This window comes from Nicotiana tabacum, chromosome 8 (genome assembly GCF_000715075.1).
Source record: "Nicotiana tabacum cultivar K326 chromosome 8, ASM71507v2, whole genome shotgun sequence".
Taxonomy (NCBI): Eukaryota; Viridiplantae; Streptophyta; class Magnoliopsida; order Solanales; family Solanaceae; genus Nicotiana; species Nicotiana tabacum.
In genome coordinates this window covers 180,213,260-180,236,660 of record NC_134087.1, presented here as the reverse complement: position 1 = coordinate 180,236,660, position 23,401 = coordinate 180,213,260, and the positions used below count along the sequence as shown (strand labels likewise).

The window sequence follows — 23,401 nt, the reverse complement described above, 5'->3', positions numbered from 1 at the left end:
AATCAATCCAAACCGATAGGGTTGGGTTGGTACACCCCTACTTACAAGCTCATCTCTATTATTTTCTCAAGTTTGTATTGAAGGTTCAAATTTCAAGGATTATAATTATAATGATTGCAAAACGACAATCTTAATATAGGTGATTAATTCTGATATGGACAAAATTTTGCGTCGTATCCATGATCGACCAACTACCAATAATTTTCAAATGCTCAAGGGTTTCAAGTGCGTGTTTATGTTCTGAAATTGTAGCTAGTTGGATATATTCCATCAAATCTTGTAAAGCTAATAATGTTTCTTGACCTTTTTAAATATACTAGTGATCCTTTCATGAGATATTGAGATCAGTTTTTTCTATCTGCTTGGAATTGAATAATATAGAATATAAACATATGATATATTGGGGGCAAATACGGACATAAAATTTAAAGTGAGTCACTTACTTTATATGTTAAACTATGTCAAGATTAATGACCACAATCCGAAGCCGAAGGAATATAATACGAACGATGAATTTTGTTTACGATTAGGTGGAATGATTGATATTAAAAAAGAATGTAAAAGCAAATAAGAAAAGGTGAATAATGCATATTAACAATCTATATTTTATACGATTAGGTAGGAAGATAATATGATTGATATTTAAACGTAAATATTTTAAAGTACGTTGCTGTCTTTGTGACCCCTCTGGCCATACCATTACCCATTATTTATATTCCCTCGTATCAACATTCAGTAGCAAGTAAAAAGAGATAATTTTTGTTGATTATTTGTTGTTGAACTTGATAAATTTTGCTGAAAAAATGGCAGAAGAAGTGATTCTGTTGGATTGTTGGTGCAGTATGTATGGGATGAGGGCAAGAATTGCACTTGCAGAAAAAGGTGTGAAGTATGAGTACAAAGAAGAGGATTTGAACAATAAAAGCCCACTGCTTTTGGAAATGAACCCTATTCACAAGAAAGTCCCAGTCTTAATTCACAATGGGAAATCAATTTGTGAGTCACTTGTTATAGTCCAATATATTGATGAAGTTTGGAAAGGAAATGGTCCATTGATTCCTTCTGATCCTTATGAGAAAGCTCAAGCTTGGTTTTGGTCTGACTATATGGGTAATACCGTAAGTCCAAAATTAAGAAACTTATTCTTTCTCTTTTCTTTCTTTATTTTTTCCATTGCATCAAATTATTTAGCATACTTGATTAATGGACACAAGTTTAGTTTAAATAAGAACTAAAAAATAATATTTTTAATGGTGGTGTTTGGATCAACTTGTTCGAACACCTCGATTTTTTTATTGGATGCCTATTATCTTTTATCAGTACTTTATATTGAGTAACTCCGTCCAAAAAAATCTAGACAAATGAGAAGAAATCACTTCCAGTAATTTTTTTTGGTTGGTTTCTTAACTCTGGTCTAAAAGACAATCTTTGACATATAAACTACTACATTTATAAAATATCAAGAAAAATACCCTTATGTCAAATAATTTGTTATTGTATTCCGTGAGACTACAATAAATCATGTCCTTCTCAACATAAAAATTTCCTAAGTTTTAATGTAGGAATATTGTGTAAATAATGCAGGTACATGAATATGCAGTGAAAATATGGGCAACAAAAGGAGAAGAGCAAGAACAAGCAGTTAAGGACTATTTAGGTGGACTTAAGTTGATAGAGGGAGTACTTGGTGACAAGCCTTATTTTGGAGGAGAAAACTTTGGATTTTTGGATATTTCTTTAATTGGTTTCTACAGTTGGTTTCTTGCCTATGAAACTTTTGGCAAGTTCAGTGTAGAGAAAGAATGTCCCAAACTGATTTTATGGGTTAAAAGGTGTTTGGAAAGGGACAGTGTCTCTAAAACTCTTCCTGATTCTGAGAAAGTTTGCGAGTTTGCCTATGAGTTTGGAGTGGAATGAATGAGATAAAGAGAATCCAGAATTTAAACTTAATGAACTAAAAATGTTCGTAATAAATGTTTTTCCTCTGAAACATGTCTCTTTGTTGGCTTGGGTTTAAACCTTTATTATGTTTTCTTTTTTCTTTTTTTCTCTTCTGGCTTTTCACCTATGTAATAAATGTTCTTCCTTTATGATGGGGAATGGATCTTCTAGTATTTCTTGATTTCTGTCAACAAGTAAAAGTATTGTAAATCTATTCCTCTGGCCTGTTCAACAATGTCAAGATCTTGCATTTTTTCACTCTTCTTGTTTGGGATCCTCTAGAAGGCTAGAACTACAAATCAGATTGATTTCATATATGATTACTCAACTTTAATTTTATTGCATGAAATTACTAAAAAAGATTGTAACGAAAGAAAATCATTCGACTTTATCTAAGACAAATAATTCTGTAACAAAAAGATCACTCAATTCTTCCTAGATACCATAGAAAGGAGGAATAATAACAACAACATCAATAACAAACCCAGTGAATTTGGAATGTGGGAAGGATAGTGTGTACGTAAACCTTACCCCTGGAGGGCAAAGAGACTGTTTTCGATAAATTTTCGGCTAAAGAGAAGAAAAGAAGGAATAATAACAAAATATATTTTTTTCGCAATTATTTTCTTCGAATAGTTTCTGACAAACTATAGTATTATTTATTACAAGAAGACTTCAATGGAACTCCAATTCTAGAGAACATTTATTCTATCAGTAGAATTTATACATTTATTCGTTTAACAGAAACTACATATAGTAAAACTACTAGTGATATTCGACATCAAGCAGAAACATAAACCACAGCAACACACACCTAACAATATTACCCTATTTTCAGCTGTTTCAAATGATTTTTCTAAGCAATGCCCAAACGTTGTTTCATCTGCAGAGCAAAGTCGTAAACTTTGTCTGATTCAGCAAGAGATTTGGCAACACTCTCTTTTTGCACACATTTCTTGGTCCATGCCACCAACTTTGGACACTTTGCCTCTATGCTAAAATTTCCACATTTTTCATAAGTAGGGAACCAGCTATAATAAGGAATTAGTGCCACGTCCAAAAATCCAAAGATTTCCCCACCAAAGTATGGCTTGTCTCCCAACTCTCCTTCCAACAATTTTAGGCACTCTATAAATTCTTTCTTGGCTGTTTCTTGGTCCTCTCCTTTTGTAGTCCATATTCTCCTTCCACTGTCATATACCTGCATTTACCCAAAAAAAGACAATCATTGTCACAACATCATAGTTAAATTTCTAGAAATTTAACTATGATGTTGTATATTTGAAGTTGAAGTTGAAAAAAATAATATATATGTTGGAAAGTCTAAAGTTGTCTAGTGTAAATTAATAATCACTATTAATATCCTAGGAAATAAAATAAAGAAAACTACTATAGACCTATTAAACTAAAATTAGTATTCCTCATGTTTCATTTTGTGAATGCATTTGACTGACCATAAAGTTTAAAAAAATTAAAAGAAAAAGAAAATTTATAATTTTAAACATATCATAAAATTCTTACGATTATAAAATCACATCACTAAAAATAAATTTTAATTTTAATTTGAAATTGCTACCGAATATTAAAGTGATATCGATGGAACATATTAACAAAGGAAAGAGTTTTATATAAAATATAAGGTGTAGTAATTTATAGTTAAAATCTTTATAGTGACCAATAAGAAATACTATTTAAAAACACTAAAAGGGGATATTTTTAATTTCTATACAGTCACCCCATGTAACATCCCTATATAACAACACTTTACTATAGAAGTTAAACTTTTCCGGAATCAATTTTCATGTTTTGTTAATATATGTTCTATATAACAGCAGTTCACTAAAAATATTCAGAACAAATAAGGTTGTTATATAGAGATTTGACTGTACCTTTTTGTCAATAAAATCAGCCCAGAACCTAGCTTGTGCTCTCTTATAAGGATCAGTGGGCATCAAAGGGGATTTATCCTTCCAAACCTCATCTATATACTGAACGATAATTAAGGACTCACAAACTGGTTTTCCATTGTGGATCAAGACTGGGATTTTCTTATGAATTGGGTTCAATTGTAGTAGAAGTGAACTTTTGTTACTCAAATCTTGCTCCTTGTATTCATACTGAATACCCTTTTCAGCTAGTGCAATTCTAGCCCTCATCCCAAACATGCTCACATAGGCATCCAAAAGAACAACTTCTCCAGCCATTTTGCTCCCAAAAAAATTGTGGTTGGAAATGGAACTGAGTTATTGAAATATATGTAACCAAAATATGAATACTAAAGTTGAAAATAAATTACTAAGTGATGGATGACTATAAATAGAATGATGGTGTCATAGGTTGGTGAGGTTTTATTGCGAGAAACTGGTGGATGGTTCGGTTAGAAGACATTCTCGGACTATCAAGAATGTCCCATATCTTTCTGGGAACTTCTCTTTCAATATTGTTAATCTGGAAAGGAGAAAATAAATTCAATTGATGTCACTATCCTAAAATATATGCCGTGTTTTTTTTAGGACTTTCACGACATAATTAAGCAATTGCTTTATTATTTGAGAAAATTTGATTTATTTCCTCAACATTTTCATTGTTGTTAATACTTTCTTTTGATTTTATTTATCACCTAAAAATATAATAAAACGTTTCTATAACAGCTTTATTTTGTTCCGATATTTTTTGGTTGCTATAAAAAAGTATTATTATAAAAAATATATATTAAAAATGGTTCCGAAAAAAATTTGGCTATGAAGTGTTGTTATAAAAGATAACTATTATAAATATATCTAATTGTACTATTATTCCAGGATTAATGTGATCTTATATAATTGATATCGATCTGCTCATGATACTTGGGAAACTGAACTTGATGCGCATGTTTCTTCCAATAAGGACTAGTTAAGTGGCGAGATTAAAATCACAAGTAATTTAACTCAACTAATAATATACTTCTTATCAAGAAAAGATAAGATGGAATGAGTGTGTAGACTATTCTTCAAGCATTATTAGACACAATTGTGCAATGGATTCCATATCAAATATGCAAGAACATTCGAGAATATGGTATGACATGAATGTAAAACTCGTAGAAAAAAAACATTTAGGACTTGTCCTCACGGTCGATGAAGTTAGTAAAAAATATGAGATGCAAAATTTAAAAGGAAAAAAAAAAGTTAAAACATTTTTTTTATCTACCTAAGGCTGAACAACAATTACTAATTCATCGGTTAAGATATTCCCAAAAGATCGAAAACTAATCGGATGTGAAAGTTTCCTTTAATCCGGCTCAAGTAGGTAGACCAAATAAGGAAAGGAGTTTTCATTTTCAAACTCTAGAAAATCCCAAAATAAAAAGTGTTGAGTTTTGGATTGTTGAGTTTCTATTTAAGATGAAATTGTCTTAAAATGAGAGTGAATAGGAAATGGGATTTGGATTCGGATTTGATCAAATGATCGATCGATTGATTAATTATTTGGACCAAATTTATTTGTTAATAGTAAATATTAACGTGATATAATCCGTGTTTGTAACGGATGTTTTTCAATCCGTGTATTGTGTTGCACCAAGAAAGCAACAAGATGCCTAGTGCACCTCCCATCATGGCCAAGTGCTCCTCCCACCAAGCAAGTGTTCATTCCACCATGTAAGTGCTTCCTCCATGATATCCTAATGCTTGTTCCACCATGGAGGGGGCGGATTTCTCTCACATGACTGCTATAAATAGAGCAGAAGTTGTAGAGAAAAATGAACACACCAGAAAAAAATACTCGAAACACTCAGTATACAATTGATATACACTCTGTATATAATTGATATACACTTTGTATACACTAAAACTACACTCTGTATACACTGTGTATACACTGGAAAAACGAATTACAATCCGATATCCTCTTCAGTAAGAATTCAACATCGGCTATACATTGCATTCCTTCCTCTCAGAATTTTCATTCGACTTCTGAGTTCTCCTCCCTTGTTCTGCATTGTTTTAAAACTACAAACAAAGCAACTGTAAGTGTGATTTGCTGTCGAAATTTGCGTTCGCTGAAATACTGGGGTTTGAAGTACCGCTACACCAGTGTATAATTCGTTCTATCCTGGGAGGAAATAATCCATAACCTTGGGTACTAGGAGGGGATTAAATTCCTTAAGGAAACATTGTGAATTCAGTGGGCTCGAATTAATTTTTGTTTCAGTTATATCATTTATATTTACGTATGTTACTGTTGTAGGTAGTTGATAAAGAGGATAATATATATCTAAGAGTGGAAAAGTTAAAACTTGATCTTCCAGCATTCCATATTTATACCAGATAAGAAGTACTATACAGGAAACAACTACAACAAGCTTAAGGAATTTAATAATTTTAATTTTTGTATTTGTGTTACTTTTATTATTCTGGAAACTTAAAACCTTTGTGGTTTTGTGTACTCCCATTTGGAGAGTAAAGCCTTCGTGGCGTTTTGTTGGAGATTAAAATCTACGTGATTTTTCACTCCAGTTTTAAACGTTTGTTTGTGTCATTTTTACAGTAAAAATGGCGAAAGACGGAAATCAAGTTGTTCCGATGATGACTGCCAATGCATCGACAAGTCGAACTCCGGCGTTGGCACCGGCAGAGAAACTCGGAAAATTTTCCGGGATGGATTTCAAGCGCTGGCAGCAAAAGATGTTCTTCTACTTGACTACGTTATGTCTACAGAAGTTCATCAAGGAAGATGTTCCTGATCTTCCAGATGAAACTCCAGAAAATGATAGCTTTCTCGTGATTGAGGCATGGAAGCATTCTGACTTCTTGTGCAGGAATTATATTCTTAGCGGACTGGAGGATAATATGTATAATGTATACAGTGGCGTGGAGACGTCAAAAGAATTGTGGAATGCGCTTGAAAAGAAATACAAAACTGAAGATGTCGGGATGAAGAAATTCGTCGCTGCAAAATTTTTGGACTACAAAATGGTAGATAGCAAGTCTGTTATTACCCAAGTCCAGGAGTTACAAGTGATTATTCATGATCTACTTGCTGAAGGTATATTTCAAATGAATGCTAATGTTGAAAGTAAAAATTTTAGTAATTTTACTAACGGAATTTTCATTGAAGGTCTTGTCATCAATGAGGCATTCCAAGTAGCAGCAATAATTGAGAAGTTGCCTCCATTGTGGAAGGACTTTAAAAATTATTTGAAACACAAATGAAAGGAGATGTCCCTTGAAGATCTCATTGTTCGATTGAGAATCGAAGAGGACAATAAAGCTGCTGAAAGGAGAGGCCGTGGAAATTCAACAATAATGGGAGCAAATATTGTTGAAGATAACAAAAAGAGAAAGAAGGCTTCTGGTCCGAAATACAACCCAAGCAAGAAGCGGTTCAGTGGAAACTGCTACAACTGTGGGAAAACCGGACACAAATCTACGGAGTGTCGTGCTCGGAAGAAAGACAAGCAAAGGGGTCAAGCAAACATGGTAGAAAAGCATGATGATGTTGATGACTTGTGCGCCATGCTTTCTGAATGCAACCTGGTAGGAAACCCAAAGGAGTGGTGGATTGATTCTGGAGCCACTCGCCATGTTTGTGCTGTGAGGGAAGCATTTTCTACATATGCTTCTGCTGGACCCGAAAAGACGCTCTCTATGGGAAATGCTGCTACAGCAAACATTGAAGGATACGGTAAGATATTTCTCAAGATGACTTCTGGCAAGGTCATGACTTTGAACAACGTCCTTCATGTTCCCGAGATTAGGAAGAACTTAGTCTCTACTGGACTTCTTGTAAAACACGGTTTCAAGTGCGTTTTTGTATCTGACAAGGTAGTGATTAGTAAGAATGAAATGTTTGTAGGAAAAGGTTACCTTACTGAGGGCCTTTTCAAGCTGAATGTAATAGTTGTTGAAACTAATAATAAAACTTCAGCTTCTTCTTACTTACTTGAGTCAAATGATTTATGGCATGTACGTTTGGGTCATGTCAATTATAAAACCTTGCAAAAAATGATTAACTTGGAAGTATTGCCTAAGTTTGAATGCGAAAAATCAAAATATCAAATATGTGTGGAATCTAAGTATGTTAAACATCCTTATAAGTCGGTTGAAAGGAATTCAAATCCTTTAGACTTAATTCACACAGATATTTGTGACATGAAGTCAATACCATCTCGCGGTGGAAAGAAGTATTTCATAACTTTTATTGACGATAGTACTCGATATTGCTATGTTTACTTACTTAATAGTAAAGATGAAGCAATAGACGCATTCAAGCAATACAAAAATGAAGTTGAAACGCAACTTAACAAGAAAATCAAAATGATAAGAAGTGATAGGGGTGGTGAATATGAATCTCCTTTTGAACAAATATGTTTAGAATATGGAATTATTCATCAAACAACAGCCCCTTACACGCCCCAATCCAATGGGATTGCGGAAAGAAAGAATCGTTCATTAAAGGAGATGATGAACGCTTTGTTGATAAGTTCTGGTTTGCCACAGAACTTGTGGGGGAGAAGCCGTTCTTACGGCCAGCCGAATACTAAATCGAGTACCCCATAGCAAAACACAATCCATTCCATATGAAAAATGGAAAGGAAGGAAGCCCAACTTGAATTATTTTAAAGTGTGGGGGTATTTGGAAAAAGTGCAAGTTCTTAAACCCAAAAGGGTAAAAATAGGACCGAAAACAGTTGATTGTGTTTTCATAGGATATGTGACTAATAGTAAAGCATATCGATTTCTGGTTCATAAATCAGAAAATCCCGACATTCATAATAATACGGTTATAGAATCAGATAATGGTGAGTTCTTTGAAATATATATCCATATAAAAAGGAATGTGAGTCGATTGGTGAAGGATCTAAACGACCTCGGGAAGAAACAAAAGAAAGTACATTTAATCAGGGGGATCCAAGACGTAGTAAACGTCAAAGAACGTCTACTTCGTTTGGACCAGATTTTGTGACTTTCTTATTGGAAAATGAGCCTCGAACATTTAAAGAAGCTATGTCTTCTTCGGAATTATTGTTCTGGAAAGAGGCAGTCAATAGTGAAATAGAATCCATATTGAACAACCATACATGGGAATTGGTTGATCTTCCTCCTGGAAATAAACCTTTGGGTTCTAAATAGATTTTTAAGAGAAAAATGAAAGATGATGGCACTATTGATAAATTTAAGGCAAGACTTGTTGTCAAAGGGTATAGACAACGAGAAGGTCTTGACTACTTTGATACATACTCCCCAGTTACAAGGATTTTGTCCATACGGATGTTAGTAGCATTAGCTGCAGTGTATGGTCTTGAAATTTATCAAATGGATGTTAAAACGGCCTTCTTAAATGGAGAGTTGGAGGAAGAAATTTACATGGAACAACCTGAAGGGTTTGTGGTTCCAGGTAAAGAAAATAAGGTATGTAAACTTGTTAAGTCCCTTTACGGACTAAAACAAGCACCCAAACAATGGCATGCGAAATTTGACCAAACAATGTTGTCAAATGGTTTTAAGATAAATGAATGTGATAAATGTGTGTACATTAATAATGTTCCAAATCACATAGTCATTGTTTGCCTATATGTAGATAATATGCTGATAATGAGTAATAACATTGCCAACATAAATGCTACTAAGCATATGCTAACTAGCAAGTTTGATATGAAGGACTTGGGAATTGCGAATTTAATTCTGGGGATTAAGATCCAAAAGACTCCTCAAGATCTGACATTGTCACAATCTCATTATATTAAGACAGTACTTGAAAAATTCAAGCACTTGGGCTTTAAAGTTGCAAAGATTCCAATTGACGTAAATCTTGCACTAGCAAAGAATAAAGGCCAAAGCATATCACAATTGGATTATGCTCGTGTGTTGGGATGCTTAATGTACATCATGAATTGTACACGACCAGATATAGCTTGTGCTATAAGTAAACTAAGTCGATACACGAGCAATCCAGGTCAATCTCATTGGATGGCAATGAAACGAGTTTTGGGATACTTAGAACATACCCAAAACTTTGATTTGCACTACAGTAAATATCCTGCGGTGATTGAAGGATATTGTGATGCAAATTGGATCACCGGTTCAACTGATTCGAAGTCCACAAGTGGATATGTATTCACTATTGGTGGAGGAGCGGTATCTTGGAAGTCGTCCAAACAAACATGTATTGCCCGCTCTACAATGGAGGCTGAGTTCATAGCCTTAGATAAAGCCGGTGAAGAAGCTGAATGGCTCCGGAATTTCTTGGAAGACATTCCATTTTGGCCCAAACCGTTGGCACCAATATGCATACACTGTGATAGCCAAGCGGCAATTGGAAGGGCTGGGAGCGTTATGTATAACGGTAAATCTCGTCATATACGACGAAGACATAAAACCGTTAGGCAACTTCTCTCTAGAGGAATTATCACGATTGACTATGTAAAGTCAAGTGATAATGTGTCAGATCCACTTACAAAAGGCCTAACTAGAGAGGTAGTTGAGAAATCATCGAGGGGAATGGGACTATGGCCGAGAACAAGTCATTGTGGCGGTAACTCTACCTAGAAGACTGGAGATCCCAAGATCTAGGTTCAAGGAGATCAAACAAAGTAATTAATGACGGTTCAACATTGTCAACAAAAATTTTTAGTCCATTCTCGTGATGAGACAATGTTCAGTACCAAGGATAAAGCATTAAGGCTTTTTAATGATTTCTAAATTTGATACAGGGTATATCAAATAGTGTATTTACGGGATGACACGTTTAGGAATCACCTATGTAAGTATGAAGTGTTAGCCGCTTCAAGGAGAATTTTGCAAGGCCAATTCTCTACGCACTTATGAAATCAGGCAGTGTTCATGGCTAAAATGAACACAATAATGAGAACCAAAGACGGTTAAGGGATTGATTGTGTGACTTATGGTTGTCTAGGTATACACTAAAGTTCGACGGTTCAAAGATATCAAATCTACCGATTGACCGAGTATATCCGACATAAGTTCACTATGGAAAGTTCAAAGGGAAACCTACTTATCTAGATGCAATTAATTCTTGCTTGCAAATCACACAAGTTTTTCATGCATACTTCCGTGATATAGTCATTCCTCATTCATGTGGGGTATTGTTGAGTTTTGGATTGTTGAATTTTTGTTTAAGATGAAATAGTCTTAAAATGAGAGTAAATAGGAAATGGGATTTGGATTTGGATTTGGATTCGGATTTGATCAAATGATCGATCGATTGATTAATTATTTGGATCAAATTTATTTGTTAATAGTGAATATTAACGTGATATAATCCGTGTTTGTAACGGATGTTTTCCAATCCGTGTATTGTGTTGCACCAAGAAAGCAACAAGATGCCTAGTGCACCTCCCACCATGGCCAAGTGCTCCTCCCACCAAGCAAGTGTTCATTCCACCATGTAAGTGCTTCCTCCATGATATCCTAATGCTTGTTCCACCATGGAGGGGGCGGATTTCTCTCACATGACTGCTATAAATAGAGCAGAAGTTGTAGAGAAAGAAGAACACACCGGAAAAAAACACTCGAAACACTCAGTATACAATTGATATACACTCTGTATATAATTGATATACACTCTGTATACACTCAAACTACACTTTGTATACACTCAAACTACACTCTGTATACACTGTGTATACACTGGAAAAACGAATTGCAATCTGATATCCTCTTCAGTAAGAATTCAACATCGTCTATACATTGCATTCCTTCCTCTCAGAATTTTCATTCGACTTCTGAGTTCTCCTCCCTTGTTCTGCATTGTTTTAAAACTACAAACAAAGCAACTGTAAGTGTGCTTTGCTGCCGAAATTTGTGTTCGCTGAAATACTGGGGTTTGAAGTACCGCTACACCAGTGTGTAATTCGTTCTATCCTGGGAGGAAATAATCCATAACCTTGGGTACTAGGAGGGGATTAAATTCCTTAAGGAAACACTGTGAATTCAGTGGGCTCGAATTAATTTTTGTTTCAGTTATATCATTTATATTTACGTATGTTACTGCTGTAGGTAGCTGATAAAGAGGATAATATATATCTAAGAGTGGAAAAGTTAAAACTTGATCTTCCATCATTCCATATTTATACCAGATAAGAAGTACTATACAGGAAACAACAACAACAAGCTTAAGGAATTTAATAATTTTAATTTCTGTATTTGAGTTACTTTTATTATTCTGGAAACTTAAAACCTTTGTGGTTTTGTGTACTCCCATTTGGAGAGTAAAGCCTTCGTAGCGTTTTGTTGGAGATTAAAATCTACGTTATGATAAAAATCTCAATAAAAATATCTATTTTCTTGTTTTTTCCCCCAATTGATGTTCCAAGACAACTAAAAAAACTAGAATGAACCAATAGAAACGTTGGATCAGATGAAAGTTGTAACCGATACCATTTACTTAAGAATGTGCCCAGCCTCTCTTGAATTCCAAATAAGCTTGATAAACTTGTTTTGAAGTAGGAAGCGACTTATAGATACAGAGTCTCTGTTCAAACATCACCAGCTTTGGACATTCTGTTTCTAAGTTGAAATTAGCAAATTTCTTGAAAACAATAAAATAAACCAGTTGTAAAAGGGAACAAGGGCTGGCTATGTCTACAAACCCAAAGGCATCTCCTCCAAAATAAAGTTTGTTTCCAAGCTCTGCTTCTAACAACATACACCACTCTACAAGTTCTTTCTTGTCAGTTTCTGTTGAGTTTTTGTTTAAGATGAAATAGTCTTAAAATTAGAGTGAATGTGAAATGGGATTTGGATTTGGATTTGGATTCGAATTTGGTCAAATGATCGATCGATTGATTAATTTTTTAGACCAAATTTATTTGTTAAAAGTGAATATTAACGTGATATAATCTGTGTTTGTAACGGATGTTTTCCAATCCGTGTATTGTGTTGCAACACAATACAATAAGCAACCTAGTGCACCTCCCACAATAGTGCAAGTGTTCCTCCCACCAAGCAAGTGTATATACCACCATGTAAGTGCTTTCTCCATGATCTAGTGCTTGTTGCACCATGGAAGGGACGAATTTCTCTCAAATAACTGCTATAAATAGAGCATAAGTTGGAGAGAAAGAAGAACACAACGAAAAAAAACACTTGAAACACTCTGTATACACTTAATATACACTTGTATACACTGGATATACACTCTGTATATACTGGATATACACTCTGTATACACTGCGCATACACTGGAAAAACGAATTGCAATTTGATATTCTCTTCAGTAAGAATTCAACATTGGCTATACTTTGCATTCCTTCCTCTCAGAATTTCCATTCGACTTCTGAGTTGTCCTCCTTATTCTGCATTGTTTTTAACTACAAACAAAGCATCCATAAGTGTGATTTGTTGCCGAACTTTGTGTTCGCTGAAACACTGGGGTTTGAAGTACCGCTACACCAGTGTGTAATTCGTTCTATCCTGGGAGGAAATAATCTATAACCTTGGGTACTAGGAGGGGATTAAATTCCTTAACGAAACACTGTGAATTCAGTGGGCTCGAATTAATTTCTGTTTTTTTATTTATATTTACGTTTATAAGCTAACGTTCTAATTTCCATAATCATTATTTACAAGTACAGAGGAACAACAATCTTAAGGAATTTAATAATTTAATAATTTAATTTCTGTATTTGTGTTACTTTTATTATTCTGGAAACTATAACCTTTGTGGTTTTTTGTGTACTCCCGTTTGGAGAGTAAAGCCTTCGTGGCGGTTTGTTGGAGATTAAAATCTCAGTGATATTTACTCCAGTTTTAAAGCCTTCGTGACATTTTGTTGGAGATTAAAATCTACGTGATTTTTCACTCCAGTTTTAAACGTTTGATTGTGTCATCTTTACAGTAAAAATGGCGAATGACGAAAATCAAGCTGTTCCGATGATGACTGCCAACGCATCGACAAGTCGAACTCCGGCGTTGGCACCGGCAGAGAAACCCGGAAAATTTTCCGGGATGGATTTCAAGCGCTGGCAGCAAAAGATGTTCTTCTACCTGACTACGTTATGTCTACAGAAGTTCATCAAGGAAGATGTTCCTGATCTTCCAGATGAAACTCCAGAGAATGATAGCTTTCTCGTGATTGAGGCGTGGAAGCATTCTGACTTCTTGTGCAGGAATTATATTCTTAGCGGACTGGAGGATAATCTGTATAATGTATACAGTGGCGTGGAGACGTCAAAAGAATTGTGGAATGCACTTGAAAAGAAGTACAAAACTGAAGATGCCGGGATGAAGAAATTCGTCACCGCAAAATTCTTGGACCACAAAATGGAAGATAGCAAGTCTGTTATTACCCAAGTCCAGGAATTGCAAGTGATTATTCATGATCTACTTGCTGAAGGTATGTTTCAAATAAATACTGATATTGAAAGTAAATTTTTTAGTAATTTTACTAACGAAATTTTCATTGAAGGTCTTGTCATCAATGAAGCATTCCAAGTAGCAGCAATAATTGAGAAGTTGCCTCCATTGTGGAAGGACTTCAAAAATTATTTGAAACACAAACGAAAGGAGATGTCCCTTGAAGATCTCATTGTTCGATTGAGAATCGAAGAGGACAACAAAGCTGCTGAGAGAAGAGGCCGTGGAAATTCAACAATAATGGGAGCAAATATTGTTGAAGATAACAAAAGAGAAAGAAGGCTTCTGGTCCGAAATACAACCCAAGCAAGAAGCGGTTCAGTGGAAACTGCTACAACTGTGAGAAAACCGGACACAAATCTACGGAGTGTCGTGCTCGGAAGAAAGACAAGCAAAGGGGTCAAGCAAACATGGTAGAAAAGCATGATGATGTTGATGACTTGTGTGCCATGCTTTCTGAATGCAACCTGGTAGGAAACCCAAAGGAGTGGTGGATTGATTCTGGAGCCACTCGCCATGTTTGTGCTGTGAGGGAAGCATTTTCTACATATGCTTCTGCTGGACCCGAAGAGACGCTCTCTATGGGAAATGCTGCTACAGCAAAAATTGAAGGATACGGTAAGATATTTCTCAAGATGACTTCTGGCAAGGTCATGACTTTGAACAACGTCCTTCATGTTCCCGAGATTAGGAAGAACTTAGTCTCTACTGGACTTCTTGTAAAGCACGGTTTCAAGTGCGTTTTTGTATCTGACAAGGTAGTGATTTAAGAATGAAATGTTTGTAGGAAAAGGTTACCTTACTGAGGGCCTTTTCAAGCTGAATGTAATAGTTGTTGAAACTAATAATAAAACTTCAGCTTCTTCTTACTTATTTGAGTCAAATGATTTATGGCATGTACGTTTAGGTCATGTCAATTATAAAACCTTGCGAAAAATGATAAACTTGGAAGTATTGCCTAAGTTTGAATGCGAAAAATCAAAATGTCAAATATGTGTGGAATCTAAGTATGTTAAACATCCTTATAAGTCGGTTGAAAGGAATTCAAATCTTTTAGACTTAATTCACATAGATATTTGTGACATGAAGTCAATACCATCTCGCGGTGGAAAGAAGTATTTCATAACTTTTATTGACGATAGTACTCGATATTGCTATGTTTACTTACTTAATAGTAAAGATGAAGCAATAGACGCATTCAAGCAATACAAAAATGAAGTTGAAACGCAACTTAACAAGAAAATCAAAATGATAAGAAGTGATAGGGGTGGTGAATATGAATCTCCTTTTGAACAAATATGTTTAGAATATGGAATTATTCATCAAACAATAGCCCCTTACACGCCCCAATCCAATGGGATTGCGGAAAGAAAGAATCGTTCATTAAAGGAGATGATGAACGCATTATTGATAAGTTCTGGTTTGCCACAGAACTTGTGGGGGGAAGCCGTTCTTACGGCCAGCCGAATACTAAATCGAGTACCCCATAGTAAAACACAATCCATTCCATATGAAATATGGAAAGGAAGGAAGCCCAACTTGAATTATTTTAAAGTGTGGGGGTGTTTGGCAAAGGTGCAAGTTCCTAAACCCAAAAGGGTAAAAATAGGACCGAAAACAGTTAATTGTGTTTTCATAGGATATGCAACTAATAGTAAAGCATATCGATTTCTGGTTCATAAATCAGAAAATCCCGACATTCATAATAATACGGTTATAGAATCAGATAATGCTGAGTTCTTTGAAAATATATATCCGTATAAAAAGGAATGCGAGTCGATTGGTGAAGGATCTAAATGACCTCGGGAAGAAACAAAAGAAAGTACATTTAATCAGGGGGATCCAAGACGTAGTAAACGTCAAAGAACGTCTACTTCGTTTGGACCAGATTTTGTAACTTTCTTATTGGAAAATGAGCCTCGAACATTTAAAGAAGCTATGTCTTCTTCGGAATCATTGTTCTGGAAAGAGGCAGTCAATAGTGAAATAGAATCCATATTGAACAACCATACATGGGAATTGGTTGATCTTCCTCCTGGAAATAAACCTTTGGGTTCTAAATGGATTTTTAAGAGAAAAATGAAAGATGATGGCACTATTGATAAATTCAAGGCAAGACTTGTTGTCAAAGGGTATAGACAACGAGAAGGTCTTGACTACTTTGATACATACTCCCCAGTTACAAGGATTACGTCCATACGGATGTTAGTAGCATTAGCTGCAGTGTATGGTCTTGAAATTCATCAAATGGATGTTAAAACAGCCTTCTTAAATAGAGAGTTGGAGGAATAAATTTACATGGAACAACCTGAAGGATTTGTGGTTCCAGGTAAAGAAAATAAGGTATGTAGACTTGTTAAGTCCCTTTACGGACTAAAACAAGCACCCAAACAATGGCATGCGAAATTTGACCAAACAATGTTGTCAAATGGTTTTAAGATAAATGAATGTGATAAATGTGTGTACATTAAAAATGTTCCAAATCACATAGTCATTGTTTGCCTATATGTGGATGATATGCTGATAATGAGTAATAACATTGCCAACATAAATGCTACTAAGCGTATGCTAACTAGCAAGTTTGATATGAAGGACTTGGGAATTGCGGATTTAATTCTGGGGATTAAGATCCAAAAGACTCCTCAAGGTCTGGCATTGTCACAATCTCATTATATTAAGACAGTACTTGAAAAATTCAAGCACTTAGGCTTTAAAGTTGCAAAGACTCCAATTGACGTGAATCTTGCACTAGCAAAGAACAAAGGCCAAAACATATCACAATTGGATTATGCTCGTGTGTTGGGATGCTTAATGTACATCATGAATTGTACACGACCAGATATAGCTTGTGCTATAAGTAAACTAAGTCGATACACGAGCAATCCAGGCCAATCTCACTGGATGGCAATGAAACGAGTTTTGGGATACTTAGAACATACCCAAAACTTTGATTTGCACTACAATAAATATCCTGCGGTGATTGAAGGATATTGTGATGCAAATTGGATCACCGGTTTAACTGATTCGAAGTCCACAAGTGGATATGTATTCACTATTGGTGGAGGAGCGGTATCTTGGAAGTCGTCCAAACAAACATGTATTGCCCGCTCTACAATGGAGGATGAGTTCATAGCCTTAGATAAAGCCGGTGAAGAAGCTGAATAGCTCCGGAATTTCTTGGAAGATATTCCATTTTGGCCCAAACCGTTGGCACCAATATGCATACACTGTGATAGCCAAGCGGCAATTGGAAGGGTTGGGAGCGTTATGTATAACGGTAAATCTCGTCATATACGACGAAGACATAAAACCGTTAGGCAACTTCTCTCTAGAGGAATTATCACGATTGACTATGTAAAGTCAAGTGATAATGTGTCAGATCCACTTACAAAAGGCCTAACTAGAGAGGTAGTTGAGAAATCATCGAGGGAATGGGACTATGGCCGAGAACAAGTCATTGTGGCGGTAACTCTACCTAGAAGACTGGAGATCCCAAGATCTAGGTTCAAGGAGATCAAACAAAGTTATTAATGACGGTTCAACATTGTCAACAAAATTTGTTTTAGTCCATTCTCGTGATGAGACAATGTTCAGTACCAAGGATAAAACATTAAGGCTTTTTAATGATTTCTAAATTTGATACATGGTATATCAAATAGTGTATCTACGGGATGACACGTTTAGGAATCACCTATGTAAGTATGAAGTGTTAGCCGCTTCAAGGAGAATTTTGCAAGGCCAATTCTCTACGCACTTATGAAACCAGGCAGTGTTCATGGCTGAAACGAACACAACAATGAGAACCAAAGACGGTTAAGGGATTGATTGTGTGACTTATGGTTGTCTAGGTATACACTAAAGTTCGACGGTTCAAAGATATCAAATCTATCGATTGACCGAGTATATCCGACATAAGTTCACTACGGAAAGTTCAAAGGGAAACCTACTTATCCAGATGCAATTAATTCTTGTTTGCAAATCACACAAGTTTTTCATGCATACTTCCGTGATATAGCCATTCCCCATTCATGTGGGGGATTGTTGAGTTTTTGTTTAAGATGAAATAGTCTTAAAATTAGAGTGAATGGGAAATGAGATTTGGATTTGGATTTGGATTCGGATTTGGTCAAATGATCGATCGATCGATTAATTTTTTGGACCAAATTTATTTGTTAATAGTGAATATTAACGTGATATAATCCGTGTTTGTAACGGATATTTTCCAATCCGTGTATTGTGTTGCAACACAATACAATAAGCAACCTAGTGCACCTCCCACAATGGAGCAAGTGTTCCTCCCACCAAGCAAGTGTATATACCACCATGTAAGTGCTTTCTCCATGATCTAGTACTTGTTGCACCATGGAAGGGGCGGATTTCTCTCAAATAACTGCTATAAATAGAGCATAAGTTGGAGAGAAAGAAGAACACAACGAAAAAAAATACTTGAAACACTCTGTATACACTGGATATACACTCTGCATACACTGGATATACACTCTGCATATACTGGATATACACTCTGTATACACTGCGTATACACTGGAAAAACGAATTGCAATTTGATATTCTCTTCAGTAAGAATTCAACATTGGCTATACTTTGCATTCCTTCCTCTCAGAATTTCCATTCGACTTCTGAGTTGTCCTCCTTATTCTGCATTGTTTTTAACTACAAACAAAGCATCCATAAGTGTGATTTGTTGCCGAACTTTGTGTTCGCTGAAACACTGGGGTTTGAAGTACCGCTACACCAGTGTGTAATTCGTTCTATCCTGGGAGGAAATAATCTATAACCTTGGGTACTAGGAGGGGATTAAATTCCTTAAGGAAACACTGTGAATTCAGTGGGCTCGAATTAATTTCTGTTTTTTATTTATATTTACGTTTATAAGCTAACGTTCTAATTTCTAGAATCATTATTTACAAGTACAGAGGAACAACAGTTTCCTGCTCTTCTGCTGCCCCCATCCATACCTTTATACTTGACTCGTATACCTAAATTACCATTAGATTAAAAAATGTCAAAATACTTACAAACTTTGTACTATAAGACCTTCAATTCTCATCTTTTTCTTGATACTTTTTTGGTACTTCAACTAGAGTTTAACTTTTGTAAGCTAACTATATATAGTTATTTTTACACCATTACTCGTACAGTATTTTTTACTCTATTATGTTAAAAGCATGTTCATAGCACCGGGCCTTATTTACTCATAATTGTTATTGTGTTTCTACTATTTACTGATATATTGTCTTTTTTCGTCTTTTTCGTCTTTTTGAGCCGAGAGTCTATCGAAAACAACTCCTTTACTCCATCGGGGTAAGGATAAGATTTGCGTACACGCTACTCTCCTCATACCCCCACCTCTAGGATTTTACTGGTTGTTGTTGTTATTGTTGTTATATGTTAAAGCGTGTCTTATAACAACATGTAACTATTTATGATAAGCATAATTTGGTAAATTAAAAGATTAAGTAAACAACATGTTATAATCGGTTAAGATACATTATTGCGATAACAATCATGCCTCAATTCCAAGCAAGTTGAGCCAGCTATATAAATCTTTATTGACTATCGCTACGTATAAGTTCATCTAAATCTAATATTATGAGGTGACCGTTGTCCCAATTTATGTGACGGTGTTTGGATTTCGAGAGTCAAGCGAATTCTTCTTTGATTGTAAGTCTTTTATATGTCTTCGGTTTGAATCGATTTTTTCCTAAAAAGAAATCAAACCAAGTAAGTCGATTTTTCAAATATTAGAACCAAACCAAACCAATTAAGTCGTTTTTTTCTCGATTTAATTTATGTCGGTTTTTCGAGTTTTTCGGTTATTTGTCGGTTTTTTCTTAAATATAAGACATACACTACCAAACACACATTTCGGCGACCACATTTTCAACGTAACACTATCAAATCAATTGCACTTTGAGAAATCTATTATTTACCAAGATATATTGATGATAATTGAATCAAATAGTGATGAATAATTTAAGGACTCAATCAAAAATATGTGGTGCATCGGATAAAGCTATTTTTCCTAAGTTTCAAATTTGAGCTTGGGTATAAAAAAAATACTGGGTAGGAAGTGTTTCCTACCGGATGGGGTCCTATGCGATGCAAATCTTGATATAGCCGGATACCAAGTAGAAAACTTTTAAAAAAAAAAGAAAGTAGAAGACTTTGTAACTTGTAAGAAGATATAAATTAGAAATATAGCTGAATTGTTGTGAAGACATGAGACTCTGGTTCTTTTGTGGTGTCAAAAGTCAATAAACATCATTGTCTTATGTCTATCAAGAGGGAAGAGACTTATCATTTAATTGAGAGAGATAGGGACAAGGAGATTCCCTTTGAATTTTTCACTATTTTAGGCGTTTGAAGATGAATTGATAGATATTAAAAAAAAGTAGCATTTGAAGTTTAATCGGAAAAAAATATATTTAATAGTTGAAGTTGCATTTGGACATGAAAATATAGTTGAAATTTTGTGATTGCAAACTCCTAAAACATATTTTTTAAATTTCAGATTCAATATATCAAAGTCGAAGTTAAAATGATGAGCCACTTTTGATAAATAAACACATATTTGATTGTATCTGCTTCTTATTTTAAATTTTTGAAACAAGATCTACGGACAAACTTGATTGCATTTCATATTTATTTATTTATTTTATTTTTTTGTGTAGAATTAGCTGGAATTCTTTGTCTAATTGCGCAATTCGTCAGTTCTTTGTTAGAGGCTTCATAGACATTGTTAGTTCAAATCTTATTTGTCGTATACTGTATGTTTGATGAGATGTGAAATTAAAAAAGAAAATACGACTTTTGACACATGTTTAAAATATATTTTGGGATCTTATAGTTTTAAATTTATCGTAATACTTTTATGGCCATAAGAATATATCATCAAGCGTAAAGATAAGTTTAGGTTAATTTTTAAATGTATAGACATATCATTTTATTAGAACATATATTTATTTATTTTTTAAAAAAGGTCCTATATATATGTATATAATAGTATATGATCTAGTTTCCGTAGGAAATGAGAGCAAAATTTTCAACAATAACACTGTTTCAATATTCATTGTAAACGATACACGGGTTAACTTGAGTCGTGCTAGGCACTGTCCTAAGAAACTATTTCAGCAGTAGAAAATGTCTTCTCATGATTAAACAAGTCTACCTCTATTTAAGAGGATACATGAATCAGCAAAATTAAATTACAAACCTGGCTATTTGACAGAGGGGAACAAGAGAAATTAAACTACTAAAAAGAAAGACAACAAAAAGGAAGAGATGAATATAATGAAATTAAAAGGAAAGAAGAAGAAAGATTTCTTTGTCTTGCTAATTGCTAATAATAAAAAGGAGTGATTGATAATGGCTATTTATAGCCTTATTTGCACGAAGCTTTGTTATGCATGGCAAGAAAGTGACCGATAGATTTTGCCACTTTACCAAGGCATTGTCATCTTTCTAATGGCTTCTAGAAGGAATGTCACTTGATTTTGATTATGACATTTGTCAATAAAAACTTTAAAATATTGCCACAGTTTCGTCAACAACAACGACTATTATTGAAGCGATAAGCTTAATTCTGTTTTGGCAATATGAAAATCGTAAATTGACACTCAACTTTGTATTACGGACATCTCACATTTCATTTAAAAAACTCGAAAAATTCAAATTATGTTGCTTTTAAGCAAATCATATGCATAACATAAAAGAGTTATGCTGATGGAGTCTTCACTATAGTAAAAGATTTCATATACATTAAGGGGTCGTTTGGTAGGATGTATTGGATAAGTTAATGCATGCATTAGCTTTGTATATTAATAATACATTGTTTGGTAGATATTTTGAACCTATGCATTAGTTATGCAAGCATTAGTTATACATCATATTTGGTATTATCCTATGCATAGAAACCAATGGTATTAGCAATGCAATGGGTTTTAATGCATGCATTAGCTTAGTTAACGACAAAATTGTCCTTCAAAATTTATGCTTGATTAAAATATGCTAGTTAGTATATTAATGCAAGTTCAAAATAATCCAAATAGTGAGAAATAAAATTATATCCCTAGTAAATAAATAAATACTTAACATATTTCCATTTTATAAATAAATATTTAATTTTATTTTAAATATCGGTAGACAAATAAAATATTTTTTTAAAAACTTTTTCATATAAAAACATTTCTTAACATATGTTTCTTTTAAAAAGTTAGAGTGTGGGCCAGTTTTGAGGGTATTTTTGTAAACAAACAATTCTTTTAGAAACTGTGCAATGCTTTAATACATCAAACCAAACAATGGATAAGAAATATGTCAGCATAATTAATACCAGCATAACTAATACAAGCATAGCTAATACCAGCATTACTAATACACTCAATTCAGCATTATTCTTATGCACCCTACCAAACGACCCCTAACATCTTAACTGGTGTGGAAGTGATAGAGGCTTCACGCTGATTCTTTAATTACAAAGGTTAATCATGCGCAAGACTCCAATTTTGAGTTAACAGTATGAAAAGGTAAATTACCTTAAACGTCCATGTAATATGATTCAAATACATTATAAAATCAAACATTTACACTATTTCTAAATTAACACTATTACATTTTTATACAATTTTCATAGTACAGGGATATAAGTGTGTTTACCCTTAAAATTGAATAACAATTAAACTTATAATGTAGTTTTAAATACACGTAATTTCACCTAATACCAGTTGATAAATGTAAAGACTAATAATAGACATCAACAATAGGATAAAGCAAACTAGTGTCTGAACGAGATTTAACCCTCGAGCTTGAATACCCTCGAACTGATTTGTGCAAGAACAGTTAAAATATAACAAGCTGATGACAAGTATATCAACTAAAGAAAAGGCGTTATATTGCTTTGATATCTCTGAGTGTAATGTCTACAAAATGATTAGAACCCTCTTTATATAGTAGAGGAATCCTATCTATGGTACAATTTTAATTATGGAAGTAAATCTCATGATTAGCCTAAACAACCGCCCTTGATTTGATCTGTTCCGAGATTTTCGCCACGATCTTCGACTAGTCACGGATATCTCGCTTTT

General features: G+C 34.4%; 2 protein-coding genes across 2 annotated transcripts; one reads left to right on the top strand and one right to left on the bottom strand.

The window, feature by feature from the left end:
* The first annotated feature begins 713 nt into the window (after nucleotides 1-713).
* Nucleotides 714-2,199, top strand: LOC107779135 (putative glutathione S-transferase parC). The gene is made up of 2 exons (XM_016599485.2): nucleotides 714-1,118; nucleotides 1,585-2,199. Exons 1-2 carry the CDS (start codon nucleotides 804-806, stop codon nucleotides 1,915-1,917), a joined length of 648 nt encoding a protein of 215 aa, XP_016454971.1. The 5' UTR covers nucleotides 714-803; the 3' UTR covers nucleotides 1,918-2,199.
* A 337-nt stretch (nucleotides 2,200-2,536) lies between these two features.
* Nucleotides 2,537-4,379, bottom strand: LOC107779134 (putative glutathione S-transferase). Its single transcript, XM_016599484.2, has 2 exons — nucleotides 3,831-4,379; nucleotides 2,537-3,142 (listed from the first exon to the last, which is right to left on the bottom strand). The coding sequence occupies exons 1-2, from the start codon at nucleotides 4,143-4,145 to the stop codon at nucleotides 2,798-2,800; spliced, it is 660 nt and encodes a 219-aa protein (XP_016454970.1). The 5' UTR covers nucleotides 4,146-4,379; the 3' UTR covers nucleotides 2,537-2,797.
* Between the last annotated feature and the right edge of the window lie 19,022 nt (nucleotides 4,380-23,401).